The sequence below is a fragment of the Entelurus aequoreus genome, linkage group LG13 (genome assembly GCF_033978785.1).
Source record: "Entelurus aequoreus isolate RoL-2023_Sb linkage group LG13, RoL_Eaeq_v1.1, whole genome shotgun sequence".
Lineage (NCBI taxonomy): Eukaryota > Metazoa > Chordata > Actinopteri > Syngnathiformes > Syngnathidae > Entelurus > Entelurus aequoreus.
In genome coordinates this window covers 47,371,792-47,393,731 of record NC_084743.1, presented here as the reverse complement: position 1 = coordinate 47,393,731, position 21,940 = coordinate 47,371,792, and the positions used below count along the sequence as shown (strand labels likewise).

General features: G+C 38.5%; 1 protein-coding gene across 4 annotated transcripts in view; it reads right to left on the bottom strand.

Moving 5' to 3' along the window:
• The window catches only part of LOC133663455 (chordin-like), a 67,474-nt gene that overhangs the window by 29,525 nt on the left and 16,009 nt on the right, over nt 1-21,940 (bottom strand). For 3 of the 4 annotated variants that reach the window (XM_062067930.1, XM_062067931.1, XM_062067933.1), the window contains exons 7-16: nt 20,540-20,681; nt 18,886-19,020; nt 16,708-16,793; nt 15,232-15,379; nt 11,909-12,015; nt 5,568-5,847; nt 5,237-5,478; nt 5,009-5,122; nt 430-621; nt 222-315 (exon numbers count right to left, since the gene is read on the bottom strand). In XM_062067930.1, coding sequence (XP_061923914.1) covers nt 222-315; nt 430-621; nt 5,009-5,122; nt 5,237-5,478; nt 5,568-5,847; nt 11,909-12,015; nt 15,232-15,379; nt 16,708-16,793; nt 18,886-19,020; nt 20,540-20,681 — 1,540 coding nt within the window. The remainder of the gene's footprint in view (nt 1-221; nt 316-429; nt 622-5,008; nt 5,123-5,236; nt 5,479-5,567; nt 5,848-11,908; nt 12,016-15,231; nt 15,380-16,707; nt 16,794-18,885; nt 19,021-20,539; nt 20,682-21,940) is intronic. The other variant, XM_062067932.1, reaches the window with a different exon arrangement.

Below are 21,940 nucleotides of genomic sequence, written 5' to 3'. Positions count from 1 at the left end.
ATACAGTCTTATATTGTGGTTAATACAGCATTTTGCCACTTTCTTGTATCAATTTTAGCATTAAGATACCCATTCACTGAATAGGAATACGAGTATTTTGGGCCGCACTAGATTTGTAGTAAAAAGTTGTTAAACACAATTGAATCTATGAGGAAAATATCACCCCCTGTGGGCTACACGATTAAGTTTTCAGTGTTTATGAAGTAAAACGAGAATCTCACCATCGCAGATCGGGCAGCATTTATCATCTGGCTGGATAGTTCGGGTGCAGGTCAAAACCGGGCAGATTACTGGATCACAGATTACAGTTCGCTTCTACAAAGAAGAAACACAAGGTCTCCAAAGTAATTCATTTTTTCTCTACTTGAAAGACATTTTTTGCGGCTTAAACTGTCAAAGTGGCATTTGACTGTGCTTCCTATTCTTTACCTGGCAGCTGCAGGAGAAACACTTGTCATAGTTAGGAGTCCAGTTGGATCCGTGAGCATGGTGCTGGTTCTCAAAGAAGCAGGTGTGAGGATCATTCTTCAGCTCCTCAGGGTCTTTTACGAAAAGGTCATCAAACTCTGCTTCTTGTGCTCCTCCCTTGTTCCCATACTCACAGTTGTTGGGGACATGGACCTGGATTTTTTTTTAAATAGAAGATGGTAAAAAAGAGGATGGGATATTTGTGGTTTGTTTGCCACACCTTATCAGACTCTTTTTTGTTCCTAAGCAAAGCTTCTATGCGAACAGATTGCCGTTCATGTGCTGGATCTGTTGCTAACAGCTGCCAGATGGTTTGTAGTCAAAAGATGTGTGCATATAATTGTGCAGTGGCGTATGTGTGTGTGTGTGCATCCCCATAAACGCACTTTCCTGCAGCGATGCAACACCTGCTACCTGTGAATGTGTGCTTTTATGTGGACAGGTGAAGGCAAACTGAGCTATCACACGCATAAACACATTTACAAGAGGCCACCAAGGACTTACAAGTCTATCTAGCTCTTCTTGTATTTAGGGATTATTGTTGGTAGAGATATGGACTTATTTAATGAGGGTTTTGTATTAGTGCTGTCAAAATGAACGCGATATGTGCCTTTAACGGCACGATTTTTTCATTGTGCGATTAACGAACGGTGTGATCCACAGTCCATACTGTAGCGGTGGAAAAGCAGCGGCGATCCAGCTGATGTTGAGTCATAGACATGAAAATAAAAAAATATACATTGAACAGCAATATCAGCTTTTTAATATAGTTAGTTATTTTTATCCACTGTCGCTGTGAGATGAGTTATAACCTGAGTTCCTAGCTGCTAGCAGCAGTGGTGTTGCCAAGTCAGCTAATCACAAGCAAAGTTGGGCTTGTTTATTTTTTTAAGTTAGTTAGTCGTGGGTTGTGTTTTTTGGGTGGAATTGTTTTTTTAACGTGTGGTTGCTTATTTGGGCTTGCTTTTCAGTCCCCACAATAAAGCAAAACACGACTGTACCATGAATTGATTAACGTGGACCCCGACTCAAACAAGTTAAAAAACGTATTCGGATGTTACCATTTAGTGGTCAATTGTACGGAATATGTACTGTACTGTGCAATCTACGAATAAAAGTCTCAATCTCAGTCAATCAATCAATGTACCAGTGGGTAGTTTTTCCTTTAATGGACAACATTTCCTGGTTGTAGCGCCCCCAGTTGACTTGGCACACCCCCAAGCACACACACGCAATTAATGCATGTGCAACTACACCATAGCCCAGACTGACAAGAAACAAATGACGAGACAGAGGGAGAATTAGTGGCAGAAATGTCTTAATAAATCTAATCTTAGCTTTGACTCTAGGTGACATATTGGTGGTTACAACTAAATAAGCTTGCATTTCAAGTAGGGCTGCAACTAACGATTAATTTGATAATCGATTAATCTGTCGATTATTACTTCGATTAATCGATTAATAATCGGATAAAAGAGACAAACTACATTTCTATCCTTTCCAGTATGTTATTGAAAAAAAACAGCATACTGGCACCATGTTCTGTACATTGGGGGTGCAGCATACACCAATAATAACACAGAAATGTAACTCATCAGATCAGAACTGAATCAGATATTGTACACGTTTCTGTTGTGAATAATAAAGGATTCATTTTAGGCTGCCTTTGAATAATAGCATGAAATATTCCAGCACCTTCATAACGTTTAATTATACTAAAGCGTCACTCAAATCTAAATAGATTTATACAGCTTTATCGGTCCCGGCTACATTGATCCATTATGAAACGAACCTGAGATATTTCTGTCCGTTACGTTTATTTTGAAATTGGTAACCGTTAGGGATGATGTTTGATAAGGAATTATCGAGTTCGAGCCTATTATCGAATCCTCTTATCGAACCGATTCCTTATCGATTCTCTTATCGAGTCCAGATAGGTTGTTGTATATGGAAAAAAACACACAATATTTGGTTTAACAAAAGCTCACTTTTATTATATAATAAAAAAATAAAATCTAATAAATAAATAAATAAATATTGACTGTTACCCACCTAAAACAATAAAATAAAATAAATAAATATTGACTGTTGTTACCCAAAGTATATTAAGTGGGATTTTTCAGAGAAACAAATATATACAGTAACACAAAAACAACCTGTCTCTGTGATCACTATAGGTGTATAAATAATAATATAGTGTTAAATAAAATCAGTCCCTTGGGCACAAAACTGAAAATAATACAGCTCTCCAAAAAGTGCACTTAGTGCTGCTATTTGACATAACTGTTTGTTATGATGCTTTGACATTTTTGCACTTTATTTCTTTATTGAAATAAAATTCTATGAAGAGAAAAGTTCTTTGCAAATGTGGTTACAATGCTAAAAAATGAAAAGTTAAAGCTAAAAAAAGAAATACACTTTGTTGAGTTAACATTATTTCTTTATGGGGGAAAAATGTTATGAGCTAGAGAATATAACAACTACACTACCCAGCATGCAACGGGAGTTACGAGCATGCGCGGTAGCCCCGAAAAGTGTTGCATGTTGCCACGCTGTGAAAGTAAACGTCAAGAACTCAGCCAACACGCCTCGTCTACATTATTTATAATTAGACAGACAACACATCTACAGTGTGATTTTGTTTTGTTTACAAGGAAAGAAAAACAAAAGTTAAAAAAGGGAGATATGTTGTATATATATGTATGTGCTGCGGTTGTTTTAAGAACGTTGCGACAGCTGCCGTAAAGGACGTGCGTTGCTAGCCTGGTTGCTATGTTTCCGGTTGGTCGTAAAAGTGTTCGTCATGTGTTTTACCCTGCTAAAATCTCTCAGTAAAGTTATTTGATGGATTATAGCTTTTGTTTTGAACTTTATTACACCTTGGAGCGCTTTTTCCCGTCCATTGTTTTCCTGCTTTCGCTATCTGCGCCTAATGACTGAGCTACGTGACGTAATTTCTTGTGATGTCCCACGGAGCATAAAGAATCAACTCTTTTCCTTTACTATAGTGGTCTCGATAACGGGTACCGGTTCTCAAAAAGGGATTTGAGTCCGAGGACTCGGTTCTTTTCTTATCAAACAACCGGGAAAACCGGTTTCGAGTATCATCCCTAGTAACCGTGCGTTTTCTCTCTCAAAACGGAGTCAAATGTGCCGGAGACACATTATCAGCCCTGCGTTGCAACAAAGGCATAACGTTAACGTTTTTACAAAAAAGCTGAACTCATGAATGCCTGTTGCCACTATGGACTTAAAAAGTTACGTACCATGAGTTCCCTTCATCCATGGCTCCAACATCTTTCCTCTTCAGGTGCTCCTGAAGCAATGTTGTATTTCCGTGCCATTTTGCAGGAAACGGTCTTCTTTGAAGTCTTTAAAGTAAAGTGTTCCCATACTTTTGACGACTTAGGTCGTACACTTTTCTCCATTGAAGCAATAACCTCAAGATATTTTTCCGCTGAACTATCGGTACTGTTTTCCTGCGCCATTTTTCGAATGTTTCCAGCAAGAGACGGCGTCGTCACGTGAGCTGCACATGACCACATCATTGGCTAGTTTACGCCACCTCATGAGACGTAGCCTCAGCGCCGCCCTGGTGCTGTTTTGTACTGTTTTTGTACTTATTTTGATTATTGTTTCTCAGCTGTTTGTAAATGTTGCAGTTTATAAATAAGGTTTATTTAAAAAAATAAAATACAATTTAAAAAAAAAAACTGCGCATGCGCTTAACATAGTTCTAACGAATCGATGACTAAATTAATCACCAACTATTTTGGTAATCGATTTTAATCGATTTAATCGATTAGTTGTTGCAGCCCTAATTTCAAGCTATTTAATTTCCAATGCTCCATTTTTCAAACATTTGTTTCGTTATCCAAAAAATTTGGATAAACATACTTTGTTATTTTTGTCATATTTTTTACGTCTCAAAGTCGTACTCCTCAATTAGCACGGCAGGAAGTTGTTATGTTTGCGCATGCGTTTTTCAAATGTTGCGTATGTGCAAAGGGATCGGGCAGCTCAGTAAATCGGGTAGTGTCAGATACGTGTATTTCGAGCTATCTCGCAAGCATGGTAAGTGTTAGCATGCAAATATTTAAGCCGATGTTGTAGGCATAAAACTTACAGTCATGGATAGTGACTTTCAAATTTTGGAAAAACACTTCAAAGTTAAGGGAATTTGTGTTTAATTTTCATGTTTGTAAAGGCCAAAACCTTTGTTAAATGTGACAAATTATTCTTGTTACTTGGCTATATGGAATCCCACCTCCTATAATTCAAATTCTACTTCAACATCCTGTGGGGTGGAGCCAATTCCATTCAAATTCCAATTCTTCAAATTAATTGAATTGAAATTCCAAATTTGGAATTTTGCACAAACCTGGTTTCAATCCATACCAACCGTGTACTAAATGAGCTGACCATTCTGATGCTGAGATGGAAGTGGTTGAGTGTCAGAAAATTACTAATAAACAATATAAAATATATGTTTTTGCTTTTCAGCATTCACACTGCTACTTAACAGTAGTACTTTGCATACCCGTCCACGGATCTCTCCTCTTGGGTTCAGCTTGGTACTGACTTGGATGACGGCTGTTCCTTGGTCCAAGTGCTGCAGTAATTCAACACCGATGTCCTTCAACACTCCCTGAGCCTAGAAGAGGCGAGATGAGAGTGTATTAGCAGTACTTAGATTGTATTCTGACTCTATCTTTTGGGAATGTGGACTTTGTGCTGCATGAATCTTTCAACTTGAGCAGTGATTTACCTGCGATCCATAAAAACCGGTCAGCAGCCTCTTGTGACTGATGCTGCTGTCATCCATGTCTCCGATCTCAGCGAGGCCATGGAGGTGGGCGTTCACCGTGAGGTCATCTGCCCTGCTGAGGCCGGCCACAACAATCTCATAATGTAGGTGACAAAATTTGTCCACAGACACCCAGGCGTGGCCAGAAGCACCGGTTCTAATTGGGGGGGAAACAAAGTGTCCGGCCAGAGGCGTGGGCAACTCTGGAGGAGAGAGACAACAATTAAATGAGACGGTTTAATGTGTAATAGCTTCAATTGTGTCAAGCAAGTCATTTTTCAATAATTCATACCATGTCTTGGCGCCTCCAGCCCGCTGTAGGGCAGCGCCTTAATCTGGCCCCTCAGCTCTCCCTCTTGGTTGTGAGTTGTTGCCACGTTGATGAAGAGTTCGTTCTGCAGCAGCATGTGAATGTTGCGGGCCTCAAGGCGACTCCAGCTGCCCACTGCCCTGCTTGCGGCCTTGTTGTACTCTGGTGTCAGGTCATACAGCACTGAGCGCTTGTTTCGCCGCCGTGGCTTCAGCTCAATAGTGAGACCAACCACGTCACTGGTGAGACCCGCAACTTGAACCTAGAGGGAGGAAATAGGTTTTAGACTGAATCCCAATTCTTGCTCTTACCCTTGTCTTAACACTTCACCCTTGGTTGTGCGCCAATTCACCTGTAATGTTAAAGGAAGGGCTAAGTGCCAAGCAGTGTATAGTCCTCGAAACGGAGTGTAGTTCCGACCACACTTGTAACCAAAAGTTACGAAAACATGGTTGAGCAGAAACCAGATAAATGGAAGTAATTATAAGAATTATTGATTTTCATGATGAAGACACGTGTTTATCAGGTATTCAATCCTTTGCTATTCCATGCAAATATTGCCGTGTTTTGAATGTTGTTTTTATTTTGTCTAGTATTAAAAGACTGTAATTGGTTAAAAATGTGGCTGCTAGACTTTTGATTAGGACGAGAAAGTTAGATTATATTACGCTTAAACTGGCCAACCTGAACTGGCTACGGGTACACTTAAGATGCGACTTTAAGGTTTTATTACTTACGTACAAAATATTTAACAGTTTAGCACCATCTTATCTTGCTGATTGTATTGTACCCAACGTTCCGTCCAGAAACCTACGTTCCAAGAACGCCGGCTTAATAGTGATTCCCATAGCCCAAAAAAAGTATGCAGGGTCTACATCATTTTCTATTTGGCAACAGTCAGATATACTACCTTGGTAGAAGCATTTAAGTCGCACGTTAAAACTCATCTATAAACTGTAGTTTAGATAGATTCTGTTTTAGAAAAGTTTACCTGCCTGTAAGAAAAGGTTACCAGTTGGCCATAGATAATCCCTGGTGATATACCAGTCAGGAGGATGTACTAGCTGTTCTACGTCATGACCCAGTGTGGACCACTCCCCTATGACCTGGATGGACACCTCTTACAATCCTCTGCTTGTCCCCAATAGACTTGACTCTCACAGTATCATGAATCCATCCCATCCATCCATATTCTACCGCTTGTCCCTTTCGGGGTCGCGGGGGGTGCTGGAGCCTATCTCAGCTGCATTCGGGCGGAAGGCGGGGTACACCCTGGACAAGTCACCACCTCATCACAGGGCCAACACAGACAGACAACATTCACACTCACATTCACACACTAGGGCCAATTTAGTGTTGCCAATCAACCTATCCCCAGGTGCATGTTTTTGGAGGTGGGAGGAAGCCGGAGTACCCGGAGGGAACCCACACAGTCACAGGGAAAACATGCAAACTCCACACAGAAAGACCCAGAGCCCGGGGATCGAACCCAGGACCTTCGTATTGTGAGGCACATGTACAATAAACCCTGTCCACCGTTCTGCCGTGCTGTGTATCATGAATAACTTGCAATAACTACCCACTTGGCATCCATTGCAGTCGGTCACCCAGGATGTGGGATCTGACTAGTGATGTCATTGTGGTTTGTGCAGCCCTTCGAGGCACATGTGATTAAGTGTTAAATAAATTATATTTGATTGATGATTGATTGATTTTAAGAGAGCAACACGCCTCCTCCCCACAATGGCTGCACCGCTTGACACAATAAAGCTCTGCTGCGCGGCACAACAAGAGGATAGTGATCCAAACTGTCAACTCAGTATCTTGCACACTTAGGCATCAGGGAAGTTTACCAACATACTCTTTCACAGTCACACTGGTTGTGATCAAGTTACATCAGCTTTTTAATTATTTTGCAAAAGTGATAAATCTGTGTTGTGCATAATAATCAAGAGAGAGTAACAAATTATCTATAAAGCTGACAACATAGTACACACATTCATTGTTTACTGTTTTCTGACAGCAATAAATCTAAGAAGTTAATACTAATAGTATACCACAATATATTGTACCTGACCAGACTGTCATGTAGCTTAACTTAAGATTTACTGTACATTTTTCATTACAAAAATCATTATAACCATTTTAAATGAAACACAACATGTGGTCGAACAGTAAAACTGTCTTTAAAATTTCTGCCTGCCTCTCTCTCTGCCTTTATTAAACAATACAAATGTCAGCAAATAGCTGGACAAGGCATCAACTTTTTTTTTTTAATTGTTTGAGAAAACGTAGAACCACAGAGCCTGACTTACTGAATGTTTGTATTAAAACACATACAAACCTGATAGTGCACGCAAAGCTGATCTACTAAACGTATTGAAAGAGTGAGCAGAAAAAGGATTGCAATCCATTTATGTCGTCATGAAAATGCAGAATATATGATTATCATCCAAATGCCCATAATACTAGGAGTAGAAAATTCAAATCAAACTGTTCAGCACACACAGAGCAATTTATCAAGCCTAAAAGTGTTCTGCAGTAGCTGTTTTGCGTCTGTTTGAAAAGTACATGCAAATTGTCAATTGTGCAGGAATGGGCGCGAGAAAGAAGGTGATCCCGCTGCAGCTCTGTCCTACATATGCTTGTCAACATATATGGACTGTCAAAAATAAAAAATATTAGATATCTCATCTATTCAGCATTTTCATTTTATAATTTAATAGCTGCTAGATGACTTAAGGGCTGATTAAAACAAATTCAGTTGATACGTTTTGGTCTGTGCTGGTGTTTTGTCATATAAAAATGTATATTATTAACGTATCTCCTATATGAAGAACTTGTTGCAATATGCATTTTTTTTGCATCTGGAACATTCCAGGGCACGCTCACAGTTGGTACCAGCATCTTCAATGAGCACATTTTCAGCACGCTAAAAAAGTGAGTTCCATTGTAGATCATACTGCAGGACTGCTTTTAAAATGCCCATAAATGTGGTACATGCCTGCTGCATGTTTTCAAATCATAGCAAATCACCATAGGCAGGAGCATAGCATGACCGTGCTGCAAGAGTGTATACATGTTGAAAGCCGCGTCGTACACGGAAAAAAAAAAACATTTAAATAAGGCGGTTTGCACCATCACATGCAACACGCCCACTAATAGTCATGCAACTTTAGTGTGTGCACGCTCTTTAGCACATGGTATTTGGCTCTTAGTAGATCAGGTCCATAATATGTTTTGCTGCGCTAATGTTGTGGTTAATTTAGCACTAAATAACAACAAGGGATTTGCACAAACACTGTTATTACCTGAAGTCTGAGAGTGCGGGTCAGAAAAGACATACAGTATGCAGCACACAGGAGGGGGCGAGCTAGAGGCTTGTGAACCCTGGGGGGTGAATTCTCACAAGAACTGAAGTAAATGCCCCGTCAGATATCAAAACAGATTTTGGAAAAATTGATGACAGAGTATTTCTTATTCCCAAACGAATGAAAAAGGACACTTTTCTTATGCAGGGCAAAACGGCATGTGTTTAAGAAACATTAAGGCTCTATCATTGCACGTGCCTGGTTTTGGCCCTCAGTTTCGAGGCATAAGACGAAAGCGTAGGGGTAAAGGTGAAGAATTGGGATTCAGCCTTAGTCTAGACCAGGGGTCATCAACGCGGTGCTTGTGGGCACCAGGTCGCCCGTAAGGACCAGATGAGTCGCCCGCTGGCCTGTTCTAAAAATCTTATATTTTTTTTTTTTTAAATGTAATTTTTTATTTTTTATTTAATTTTTTAAATTTAAATCAAAATAGAAAAAACACAAGATACACTTTCAATCAGTGCATCAACCCAAACCCCCCCCCCCTTAAAAATAAACCTTTTACCGAGTACTATAATTAAATTGACTAAATCATGATTGATTTAAAATAACAGAAACCACATCAAGCTTCATAAACAAACCAATCCTTAAACACATTTTTTCAACTTCCACCCAAAACGAAGACACAAAATGACAATACCAAAACAAATGCAGGGTGGATTCAGACTCCTGACAACAAAATCGTCAATCATCTGACTCTGTCATATTCCATAATTTTAACATTTTCCCTGTGGGTAAGAAGTTATAAATAATTTTAATTTGAAAATAACGATTTTGCACATCGATAGTAGTTTTATAGATTAGTTTGAATATGGCATCCCATGGCAACGGGCAGTCAAAAAAGTCCTCCCATTTTCCATATGTGTTGTATGGGGCAGCCTTCAAAGATTTCTTTATTAAATAAAAATTATATATTTTTCTATTTATTTTAGTTCCTTTTTGCTAACTAGAATTTATTATTAGACGTTTACAAACTAATAATTTAGTAGTTCCATAATTAATTGTTTGTTTCCATCTTTTCCCAATTACTCCAGTTAGTTGATTAAATGAAAAGCTTGAGCAAGCATCACCATACATAGTTCTAAATTCATCATACTTCATAATTTTACCATTCTCATTGATAATATCATTGACAAAAATGATTCCTCTTTCAAACATATTTTTCCAAAAGAAAGGCTTTCCATCTATTACAATATTAGAGTTCATCCATATTATCTGCTGCAAATATTGTCTCTTTTTTCTGGCACATAAAATTGAAAACACCACCATGAGTGGATTGTTTCCTTTATGAACCCCGCCATGTTTCCCAGAAGACTCTCTGCATAAGAAAAATGGGAGGGGATCACTTGTAAAAAAGGAAACAATTTCTTTAGATACAGTACATGTTTTTTGTCCAACAGGACACTTGTGTACCACTCAGTGTTTAAATTGATGCTTTTAAAGACAGACACATAGCTTCAAGGTTGAGAAGTTTCAGGCCCCCATATTCATACTCATTGTACAAAACCTTTCTTTTAATCTTTTCTGGTTTGCCGTGCCAGACAAAATCGAACACCCTCCGCTCCTAAATCTTAAAAAAGTTTTGTGATGGAGCTGGTATTGACAAAAACAAATAAATAAATTGAGGAATAATTAACGAGTTGACAATAGATATTTTACCATACAAGGTTAAGGATTTCCCTTTCCATAATTGCATAATTTTGTCCAGCTTTCTTAGTCGATTATCATAATTTTTTTAGCCTAGATCTTCCAGATTCTCTGGGACAACAACACCAAGTATGTTAACTGGTCCATCTGTCCACAAACCAGGCACTTTGCATTCCATTCGAAAGGACGTTCCCTTTAGATTTCCTATCCTTAACATTTTACATTTATCATAATTAAGCTTAAGGCCAGATTGCTGTGAAAATATGTCCAAAAGATTAAGAAGGTTCGCAAACAATGAGGAAAAATCTTATCTTTGTGAATCAGCCTTTTCTGACATGAACTTCATCAAGAACAAACACAGAACACGCCTCACTGATGCACATCTGCAAGACTCACTCAGAGTTGCAGTGTCAAGTTATACACCAGAGTACAACACACTAGTTAACAGCATGCAATGCCAGGCTTCCCACTAACTGACAAAGAAACAGGTAACAGATTTGGTATCCAGTTCAAAGTGTGACATGATTTATTTAAACATTTGAGAGTTGACTTTTGTATTTTACATGAGTTATTATTTGTACAAACATGGTGCAAAGTAATTCATGATTTGTTAAAAAAATTTAGTGGCTATCTAGCTAAAATGGGATATTGTGATTTCACAAGACTGTCTTAGAAGTGATCATTTGAAAATATTCAATTTGAAAAATGTGCACTTAGAGAAAATATAAAAATAAAGTGTTGCATATTGATATTTATCTGTTTCTATATATATTTATTGTGAGAAATCATTAAGATGATCAGTGTTTCCACAAAGATAAATATCATTAATTATTAATAATAACATAGAGTAAAAAGTAAATTGAGCAAATTGGCTATTTCTGGCCATTTATTTAAGTGTGTATCAAACTGGTAGCCCTTCGCATTAATCAGTACCCAAGAAGTAGCTCTTGGTTTCAAAAAGGTTGGTGACCCCTGGTCTAGACCTATTTTCTTTAATCATGCATCAGTTTTGGCGCTATAGTTAGATTTTCAGTATCCACAGTATATTTGCACAGTACTGTGCAAAAGTCCAAGGCCATAGTTATATTTATTTTAGCAATGCAGATGTACAGTATCTATGGAACCAGATCAAAAAATGGGGTATTACATTTGTATCTGTTCATTATTGTGTTAATTTTTGGTTTAATTATATATCCTGCTATTTACTGCTTTCCTCAAATCTCACTGTGGCTTTGGAGGAACAGTGTTTAAAATTTTACATGTCATAAAAAAAAGAAAAATATAAGTGATGAAAAAAATCCATACCTGATACTCCAGTGTGCCGTTATTGTGGAGGTTAAAGACGGCGGAGCCTGTGCCTCCAGTCTTCCCAGGAGTTAATGCATCACCGCTGGACATCACACTCTGGATGGCTGAATCACACACAAATTAACTTATATGAAAATCTATGATTACCAATGTTAAACACATACCTCCACAGAGCATCAGCAGTTAGGTCTGACAGCACGCAAAATGAGGCAATGATTACTGTCGAATTTGCTGCTTTGTTGAGGGTTAAGACGAGGGGCTGGTACATTACCTTATACTCAGAGTTAATGAAGGGGTTTATTCAAATAAACAAACATTTTTGGGATATGTCAGATTCTGTGTGAGATATTGCAGAGCTTATATGATCTGGTAATACGGTACATGAACGAAAACCCACCCAACGCAAAGTATTGGTATGAGGTAACCCTTGCTGAATGTGGTAGGATTAAAAGGATTGAAAGAAATTAGGAGCAGAGGGGGATAACACTGTATGAAAAAGAAAAGGGGACGGAAAAAGCCAAAACAAAAACAAAGATACGCCCGGACTGAAAGAAGAAGAGATGGAGGAAAATATGACAGGGGGGATAGATTTAAAGGACCGTGTTGTGTTGAAATTCTTCATGCATTACATCACAACGCTGGAACAACTGACACGGACTGGCAGGTCCAGCAGACTGTGACCTTAAGAGCCTGTAAACCACCTTCGGGCATAAGTGTGTGCATATGTGTTTGAGTTAGCAATCAGTCTTTAGGAGGTCTGAGTACCCTTACAGTATGTCCTACGTTCATGTTCTGTATCAGGTGTATGGGCCACGACCGTCCTACCACCTACACACAGAGAGTTTTGGTGGACCATCGGGGTAAATAAAAGGCTAATACATGTTTTGAATAATATTACACTATTCACAAAATATTAAGAATATTAGGAATGTGTAACTAAAATGGAGCACTTATTGCAGGGGGTTCATTTAAAATGAGAAACTGATACCTTTTGTTTTTGGTCTGTTTACTCTGGTTTACGTTGGCACCGGTGCCATTTTTGGACCAAGCTTTGGTGCCAAACCCGACTAAAGACACTGGTGCCTCTTTTCCACTGCAGCAAACTTTATTGATGGTGCAGGTTTTGTTCATAGCCAGTCTTTTACCGATGTTTACCGCAATCTGATTCTACACCATTTTCATTTTCCGCACAGGCAATTAGCACTCTAACCACAATCATGTACTTCAACAACGAAGCATAGATAAAAATGTAACCCAACACATTGCTCTGCTTCAGCTAGGATTTACGAATCCCATGCTAATATGATATTCTTAAAAATTGCAAGAAAAAGGCCGTTCCAGTTCAGAACCCCTGTGGAAATTTGAGAATGGAAAACAATAGCTCTAAATACCTCATTTGAGCCAGCTCAGAACAAGCTTTTGTGGAAAAGTGGAGATAGTGACTCTGAGGTACACTGAAAACTTCTGTTTGAAGCCTTACAATGGCAAGGTACCCTTGATCAGTTGTTAGGTGAACAACATAATGAAGATGATTCCTTTAATATCAATTCTCATTGAAACCAGGACATGTATTGGTCCATTCATAGATCACACACCTGATTTTTTTCTTTCAGCTGAGATAGACATGTGCATTCAAATGTTTGAAGTTAAAGTTAAAGTTAAAGTAAAGACGGTCAGATTAAGTTCACCTGTAAAGGCACTTCAAGTTCTCCCTGACAAATTTTACCTGAAAGCTGAACATCCATAACTGTGAGTAGTGTAGTTATCATGATAATACAGTAGTGTGAAGAAAATAAAGAAAATAAACCATAATTTAAAGATTGCAACAGGAGTGTCTTGATCCAATATTTAACAAAAATGTGCTGCTATTTTCTGCTTTTATTGTCTTTTGTGTCCTGTATAGCACCATGGTCAAGGCAAGTTGTTTCATATGTGCTATATGAATAAAACTTGACCTGACTTGATTTGATATTGATCCAATATCAAATTATATCAACTTGCATCTAAACTGCAACGCAATATAAGCGCTTTGAAAGAAGCAGTCCTGCAGCGAGTTTAATTGTACAAATTTGAAAAGAACATCTAAAAGTCCTCCAATAAGCACACAAGGTTAGTCTCTTATTGCATTTTAGTGGAATAATTTACAAAACGAAAACATGGTAGTATATAGGCTGCCATGAGCTAACAGCTACACCACAGCTAAGCACACAATAGCACACAAGCTAAATATAAGTAATAAGTCAACATTGCTATCTGAAACACAACATTTGTCAATAGAAACAAGTATCAAATAATTATAGTTGCATATTACTTACAGATATAAAGACTCAAAGGCCGAAGCCTATTAGACAGTATCCAGTAACAAACATGACCGCATCTTTCAGATTACTTCATCATGAGTTTAGTTTAATTAATAATTGTGACCACTAGGTATCACCAAAAACAATTACCACTCTACTTAAACTTAATGACAGCATACATCCATACCAGACGGTTGATAATGATTCATACACTACCGTTCAAAAGTTTGGGGTCACATTGAAATGTCCTTATTTTTGAAAGAAAAGCACTGTACTTTTCAATGAAGATAACTTTAAACTAGTCTTAACTTTAAAGAAATACACTCTATACATTGCTAATGTGGTAAATGACTTTTCTAGCTGTAAATGTCTGGTTTTTGGTGCAATATCTACATAGGTGTATAGAGGCCCATTTCCAGCAACTATCACTCCAGTGTTCTAATGGTACAATGTGTTTGCTCATTGGCTCAGAAGGCTAATTGATGATTAGAAAACCCTTGTGCAATCATGTTCACACATCTGAAAACAGTTTAGCTCGTTACAGAAGCTACAAAACTGAGCTTCCTTTGAGCAGATTGAGTTTCTGGAGCATCACATTTGTGGGGTCAATTAAACGCTCAAAATGGCCAGAAAAAGAGAACTTTCATCTGAAACTCGACAGTCTATTCTTGTTCTTAGAAATGAAGGCTATTCCACAAAATTGTTTGGGTTACCCCAAACTTTTGAACGGTAGTATACCTACCATATCAAACCTTTTCTAACATTCCACACTACAAAAAAATAGTAAAGTAATAATTATGTATAATTCATGTTGATATCATATTGAGTATATATTTATATATACAGTATATAGGTGTCTGCAAATACTCAAGGCTCCAATATCAGTATTATATCGGAAGTTAAAGAGAGTTGTATTGGGACATCTCTACACACATAGAACAGTACACAAACAAAACAACCATATAGTTTTTTCAAAGAGCCAATCTCATTTAGTCTTGTTTAGTTGTGGGAAGTACTTACTGTCACATGATTTTCTGCCAGTAATGAATCCAGAGATGTGCTGGGGGTCATGACCCTGTGTTGCCACGGTGATCTCCAGCTGACCACGAGACAGCCAGAAGAGTTCGCGACTGTTCAGGTCCGCCAGTACCTCTGCAAAGTCTGGATCCTGCACAGATCGACAACGGTAAGCCAGGAGTGAAGATGCTGATTCGACAAAAATAGTCCTTAAACTTCAACAGACTTGAAAATAAATACGAAGCGGTGGTCTGATTCCAACTTAAATTACCTTTTCAGTTTAGTTTAAGTTTGACAAAGATGAGCTAAGGACAGCAAAGCCAAGCAAAACAGTGAGTCGACAATAAAGTCTCCTGCAGAGAAATTCTCGAGCCACATGTGCATCAAGTCTTCAGAAATCATTCCGGACACAAACGACTGTGTTAAACGCATCCCAGGACTCACATAAAACAGCGCCTTAAAAATATGTCTTGTGTTGCAGTTTCATGCTGACTTTAATTCCTAGCAGACTGATTTCACTACACAAAGATGGCGTATTAGTGAGAAATGCAGATGTACGAGAGTATTGAAGAAATGGTGAAAGGTCTTTTATGACCCCGGGGCCTCATCTCAGTATAAATAAACATGCATCATAAATCCATGCAGGGAACGGACTGAAGGGATGCAATTATGATGGCATAGTACGGTGTAAAAACATGAAGGAGTCTTCAGTAATATCAGTTACACAAGAAATACCTGATGTGTGTTTTAAACACACATTTAAGGAGAAATTAAGATGATGAGGAGCATGTTTTTGGATGCTTTGGTTACTCAGCTTGATTCTCAGTGAATCAGATGTTTGGCGTTGTGGCTGGAGTTTAAGGACACTTAAATAGAAGTCATGCAGCAAACTTCTCACATGGTCACGCTCACCGCCAGGCCTGAAAGAGATGCATTGGTCCTTCACGCCATTCCTGGCAAAATTAAAACCAGGCCCTCCTTTCATCAACCACCCCCCTCCCCTCTCCTCTCTACATCCATCTTAGCCCACAATCCACAAACCACTGACGTGTGAGAAGTGGGGATGCAGTCCATCCTGTGTAGCGTGCCTTCCTCCGTCTCACAAAAACACACTTTCTCTCCTTTCCTGTTTCCCTCCATCTAGTTTTTTCTTATCATGACTCTTGAGTAGTTAACTGAGATCGGAGAGATGGCGACAAGAGCGACTAGAATGTTGCGTTTGAACCACATCCGTCTCCAAGGGAAATAGAGGAGGGGGGCGGGGAGCATGCTGCTCCAACTGATTCATTTTGAAGCCTGGACTGAAACCCAGTTGTCACACGCTGGCCTATGTGGAGGAGCAGGGCCCAGGCCAAGAAAGAACACATATTTTTGTGCAAAAAAAAAAAAAAAAAAGAGCAGACTGAGGAATTTGTATTTTCTAATGTTTTGACAATGTTGTTTACTTGTCAAGTTATTCAGCCTTTTCTTAATACTCACATGAGATGTGACGTTGGCTCGTATCTCTCTGAGGATGTGTTGCCTGTAAACCAGTTGGACTCGAATGGGAACCAGAACTCTGGGTTCTACGGAAAACAATACCAAAATGATATTGCAGATTTATCAATCGTCATACATACATAATGAATTGAGCAATGGACAAAAAGCTTTGTTTGTTCATATTTGGGCTGTCAAAGTTAACGTATGCAATTAATCACCAAAAATATTCATTAATATAAACGCAGATTACTCATGCTTTTTATTTTGACTGCACATGCTCTTTTAACTTAACAAGGAGGCGCGGGTCTATAATGCATAGGCTCGTGCAAAGATGAGTTAGGAGACTCTGACTGGTGTGCTTAGTGACTAATTTTGCTTAAAAATACAGAAAATATATAATACTCCTTGATATTTATCTTGTATTTGCATATGATCATTCTCACATCATCGAAGCACAACAACTTTAAACACCCCTCTAAAAGCAAAATACGTTTTTGAGGCCAGCAAGAACACTACCAGTACAATGGCACATAGTGGACGACAAACAACGCTGGCGGGGTAGAACCGCGGCAATGCAAAGGGCCTCAGACACTTATGTAGCAACTGTGATAAAACTGAATAATCAAAATTATAAAAACATGGTTAATTTAATGTAAAAAAAAAAGTAATCGTTTGAAAGCACTAATTTACCATATTTTCCGGACTATGAATCACACCCATATATATGCCATACCCACTAAATAAAAAAAAATAAAAAAAATTATCATATATTAGCCGCACAGGACTATAAGCCGCAGATATATATGTGAAATGAGATTTTTACATAGAAATATTGTGTAAATGTTTATTTACATCCCTTAATTGTTTCCAAACGGTGCCAGTAACGCGGCAGTAAAACGGCTCATCAAAAAAACCAGAAAAGTAATATCTTTATTCATCCTTTATGAGATGAATAAGATTTTCTCCTTTTTTAACAAGGTTCAAGATGTTTATCAGGATTCTTCTTTCTTTAACTTTGTAAACACTTTGAGTTTGAACAATTTCTTAAAGTGGATCGTTTTAGTACATTGTTTGATTTCTTTGCTTAATCAATTCCATAATATAGCCGTGAGCAAAGACAAATCAAGAGATTAGCCGCACATTTGTATAGGTCGCAGGGTTCCAAGCTTGGGAAAAAAGTAGCAGTTTATAGTCTGGAAAAAACGATATATTCAGGTGGTCCTTGGTTATGACTTTTTGTCAACGTATTCCCATAAAATATTAACACTGTTTGAAAAGGAAAAATAACAAATTACATGCATGCACCGCTACACTGAGGTGGGACCATTTTCAATTTACATCTTAATTAACTTTTTCCCTTCGCTATGTCTCCCATGTGTGAGACACACTCTTCTGAAGGCAGTTCGACAAACAAAAAGAAAGTGATATTACAAATCATAAAATGCTCAGAAAGTGTAGAAATTGTCTAAACCAGGAGTGTCCAAAGTTAGACCCGGCCTGCAAAACCTTTTTTTGTCCATTCTAAAAATACCATTACTAAAAAGAAAAAACAAAAACCCATAAAAAGTAGAGTAAAAGAGCTACAGGGTGTAATGGAAAGAGAAAAAGTTTGAATATGAAACTCATAACACAATGCTGACATGCAGGCTGTTTTTTCTTTTTAAAAATGTATATAATATACTTATTTTAAAAGGGAAAAATATCAAAAATGCCTGTGTCCTTCGATTTTTTTAATGTGTGGGTCTCACTCTAAACAGTTTGGGCACCCCTAGTCTAAACTCTTAAATTGCTGCGACCATCATTAAGAATAAAGATGGTCTTTTAAAACATGAGAAAATATCTTCTCCTAAAAATGGACAATGAAGAAGCATAGTGCACTTTCCTAAAGCCGGTTTCTCCCTCCTTGCAAAGCCCTTATCAGTGAGCAAACTCACCAATAGCAAAAAAGTAAGGAGTTGTTCTCTATTTCTATTATTGTTTCGTTGATTTTTTGTATCTATTGGTTTCGTTACTGTTTTATATGTCATTCATGTGTTTAGTGTACAGTGTGAGCGACTTAGTGTAGGTGTCAAATTAGGAATAATTTCTGATATAAACCCAAACTTACCGTCGTAACAGAACTTGTACATTGACGAGAACCCCCTGCAGAATTAATTTACTGTATCCCTTAAACTTTACCTTTGTCTTTGTGTTTGAGGAGGCCTTGAAGGATGAGGATGAAGTGGAGGTTATTCTCTGTGTCACTCAGCGTCAACATGGCGATGCCTCCCATGGCTGTGTTCTCCTCTGATGTCAGCGTAGAGCTGAACGTCTCTGTTTACAACACGTACGCATGTTATTAAACTGGAATTGTGTAGATTACAATTCTTTGCACATTTTCAAACAACTTTGATGTTTTGTAAATACTGCAATACACAGTATGTTGAAGAGGTTCATTTAGCCTACTGAACTACTGATGAAGGCTGCAGAAGCAAGGTAGTCGAAACTTGTCAGGTACAAAACTTTACCTTACTAGCCTATATAAATCAACCATTTATAAATACTGCAATACACAGTATGTTGAAGAGGTTCATTTAGCCTACTGAACTACTGATGAAGGCTGCAGAAGCAAGGTAGCCGAAACTTGTCAGGTACAAAACTTTACCTTACTAGCCTATATAAATCAACCATTTATAAATACTGCAATACACAAGCGATATAAAAAACCTTTCAGACACAGTAGACACAAGTTGAATCAAGGCGACTGGAATTTTTCTTGGTTGTTGAAGACATTTCACCTTTAACCTTCTTATCCATAATAGGGCAAATTTGCTACAGAAAGTCATATCCAAAATATTTTGTTTCTATGCATCTATATAATTGATAATTGATTAAAAATCTTGGTATAAACGTGAAGAGGACTGTAATAACTTTGATTGTTACTGTAAATTCATAAGTGTTAGCTTTCGAATGGTGTCACCGTAGCCCCCACTCCATCCCCTCTGTTGCAAGTCTTGAGTTGTATGTTGTAATATGTTTATGTGCTTTGCTATGGAGTTTTTTCCCCACTCCAGACTGGGCCCACTTAGGAGCCCAGTCTAGATTGTATTTTTATTTTTTTTCACTCATCCTCCCCCAGCATTTACCCTTTTCCCATTTTTTACGGGGTGCCTTGTGGCGACCCATCAGCGTTCCTGTTCTGTAACCTTGTACACTGTTTGTTTGTCTAATCTTGAACGGGTTTGTGCTGAAAACAAAGTTTCGTTGTACTTGTGCAATGACAATAAAGACCTACCTACTACCTACCTACCTGCAAGTTTACAGCATTAGTGTTTTGTTTTATGTAACTCTTCATGACGTATGCTGGTGTCAAACTGCTCACTTATTTTTTAAGTTTAAATGTTCAATTAGCGCTGCTGTTTTAGGGCTTCACATTTTTTCCAACACAGAGAGACACCATGTTCAGTCAGGGCCATGTGGTTATGTTCCAAATTGGACTGTCAAAGTTAACATGTTAACTCATGCGATTAATCCCCCAAAAAAGATGCATTAATCATCTTAATCATCTAAAAAACACAGATTAATCACGCAATTTATTTCTAACGGTTACCTGAAATACGGTCAGTGATCAGATCAATACATATGTCAATGCCAAGATGAGTGAGGAGACTATGATTGGTGTGCTCTGTGGTAAAGGTTAAAAAGGTTAATCCAAAAATATTTATTCAGTTCTCAATCTTAGTGCACTTAATTTTCTTTCTAGTTGCCTTGATTGCACCCTCTTGTGCAAAGACAATGAGCACATTGTCATGTTTGCAATTTTAAATTGCAAACATGTCCCACAAAGGCTCACCAGCAAACAGAGCCCTGTGTTTGATGATCTTCCCTTCCACCTCCTCTTGTCGGTTCGTTGTCGTGCTCATGCTGATGCGCATTTGCTCGTTCTGCAGCTGTCGCAGGAGAGGCTTTGCCAGGTTTTTCCACACACCACAGATCTATGTGATGCAAAACACAAATATACTTAGGTAAACTGTGTGGACAAGAATGTTAGGATACCTAATTTAAGCCATTCTAAACAGTGCCTGTAGAATAACATATGTCCAACCAGACTACCAAACAATATCCCCATTCATCCAGGTCATTGTATTTTTAGGCATTTATGAATCGAGTGTAACCGGTCTGTTCATCTGCGCAGTCTTCTTCAAATAATCCTCAATAACTATAGGAAAGCTCTCGTTTACATTAGGACCATGGTCTCAGTGTTTCCCATACGTGTATTTATTTATTGCAGCCTGCCAAAAATCAAAACATTTCGCAATGTTTTTTTTCTACAATGTTTTTTCTTCCTTTTTAACTTCAGGAAGGTAACACTTTGACTTTCAAGTAATATATGAGCTGCTCTCAATCATGTTTTACATATAATATTGAGTACATTATGGGTCTGATCCACCAAAGTTTTACGTGTATAAAAACATGTGACGTGTAAACTTGATAGCAGACGCAAAGCTGATCTACAAAACGTGTGTGCAGAGGATGGTGTCTCTTAAAGGGGAACCACGCTTTTGGGGGGAATTTTGCCTATTGTACACAATCATAATGAGAGACAAGAAGACGGATGTGTTACGGCTCAGACTCCTGCCAACGCCTCTCTTCCGTCTGTGCGCTCCAGTGAGCGCACCTCGGGACACGCCCACGGGTGCGCACAGCCAGGAGCGCGCCGTGCCAGCCGCCAGCTGCAAACGATCACCGGCATTCTGCACACCTGCACTTAATGAAGGACCTGCCTTCATAAGCTCGCAGAACCTGCCAGTCTTCTTTACCCTTGTAAGCGTCCTGTATCTGGCTTCCATCCCGCGAACTCGCTCCTTCCCTGTGACTTTCATGTTTCCATTGTTCTGATGTTCTTGTTGTCTTCCCGCAGCGCTTCCCGTGTTCCCCTGTGATCCCTAGTTGTTCCCCTTGCCCCCCCCGGACTGCCTTTTGGATTCTCGACCTCCCGCTTGGACTTTCTTCTGACGCTTCTCTCTCGCCCGGATCACCTGCCTGCCCCATGGACTGCCCGTTTGCTCTCGTCAACACTTTGGTAACACACTTCAGTTAAATTACACACATAGTATTACTTCACACTCTTGTATTTTGGTCACACACTTCATTCTATAGTTTAGTTGTATTGTTGATATTATTATTATTATTATATATATATATATTTATTATATATATATAATAAATTAGTGAACCTTACTGCCATCTAGTG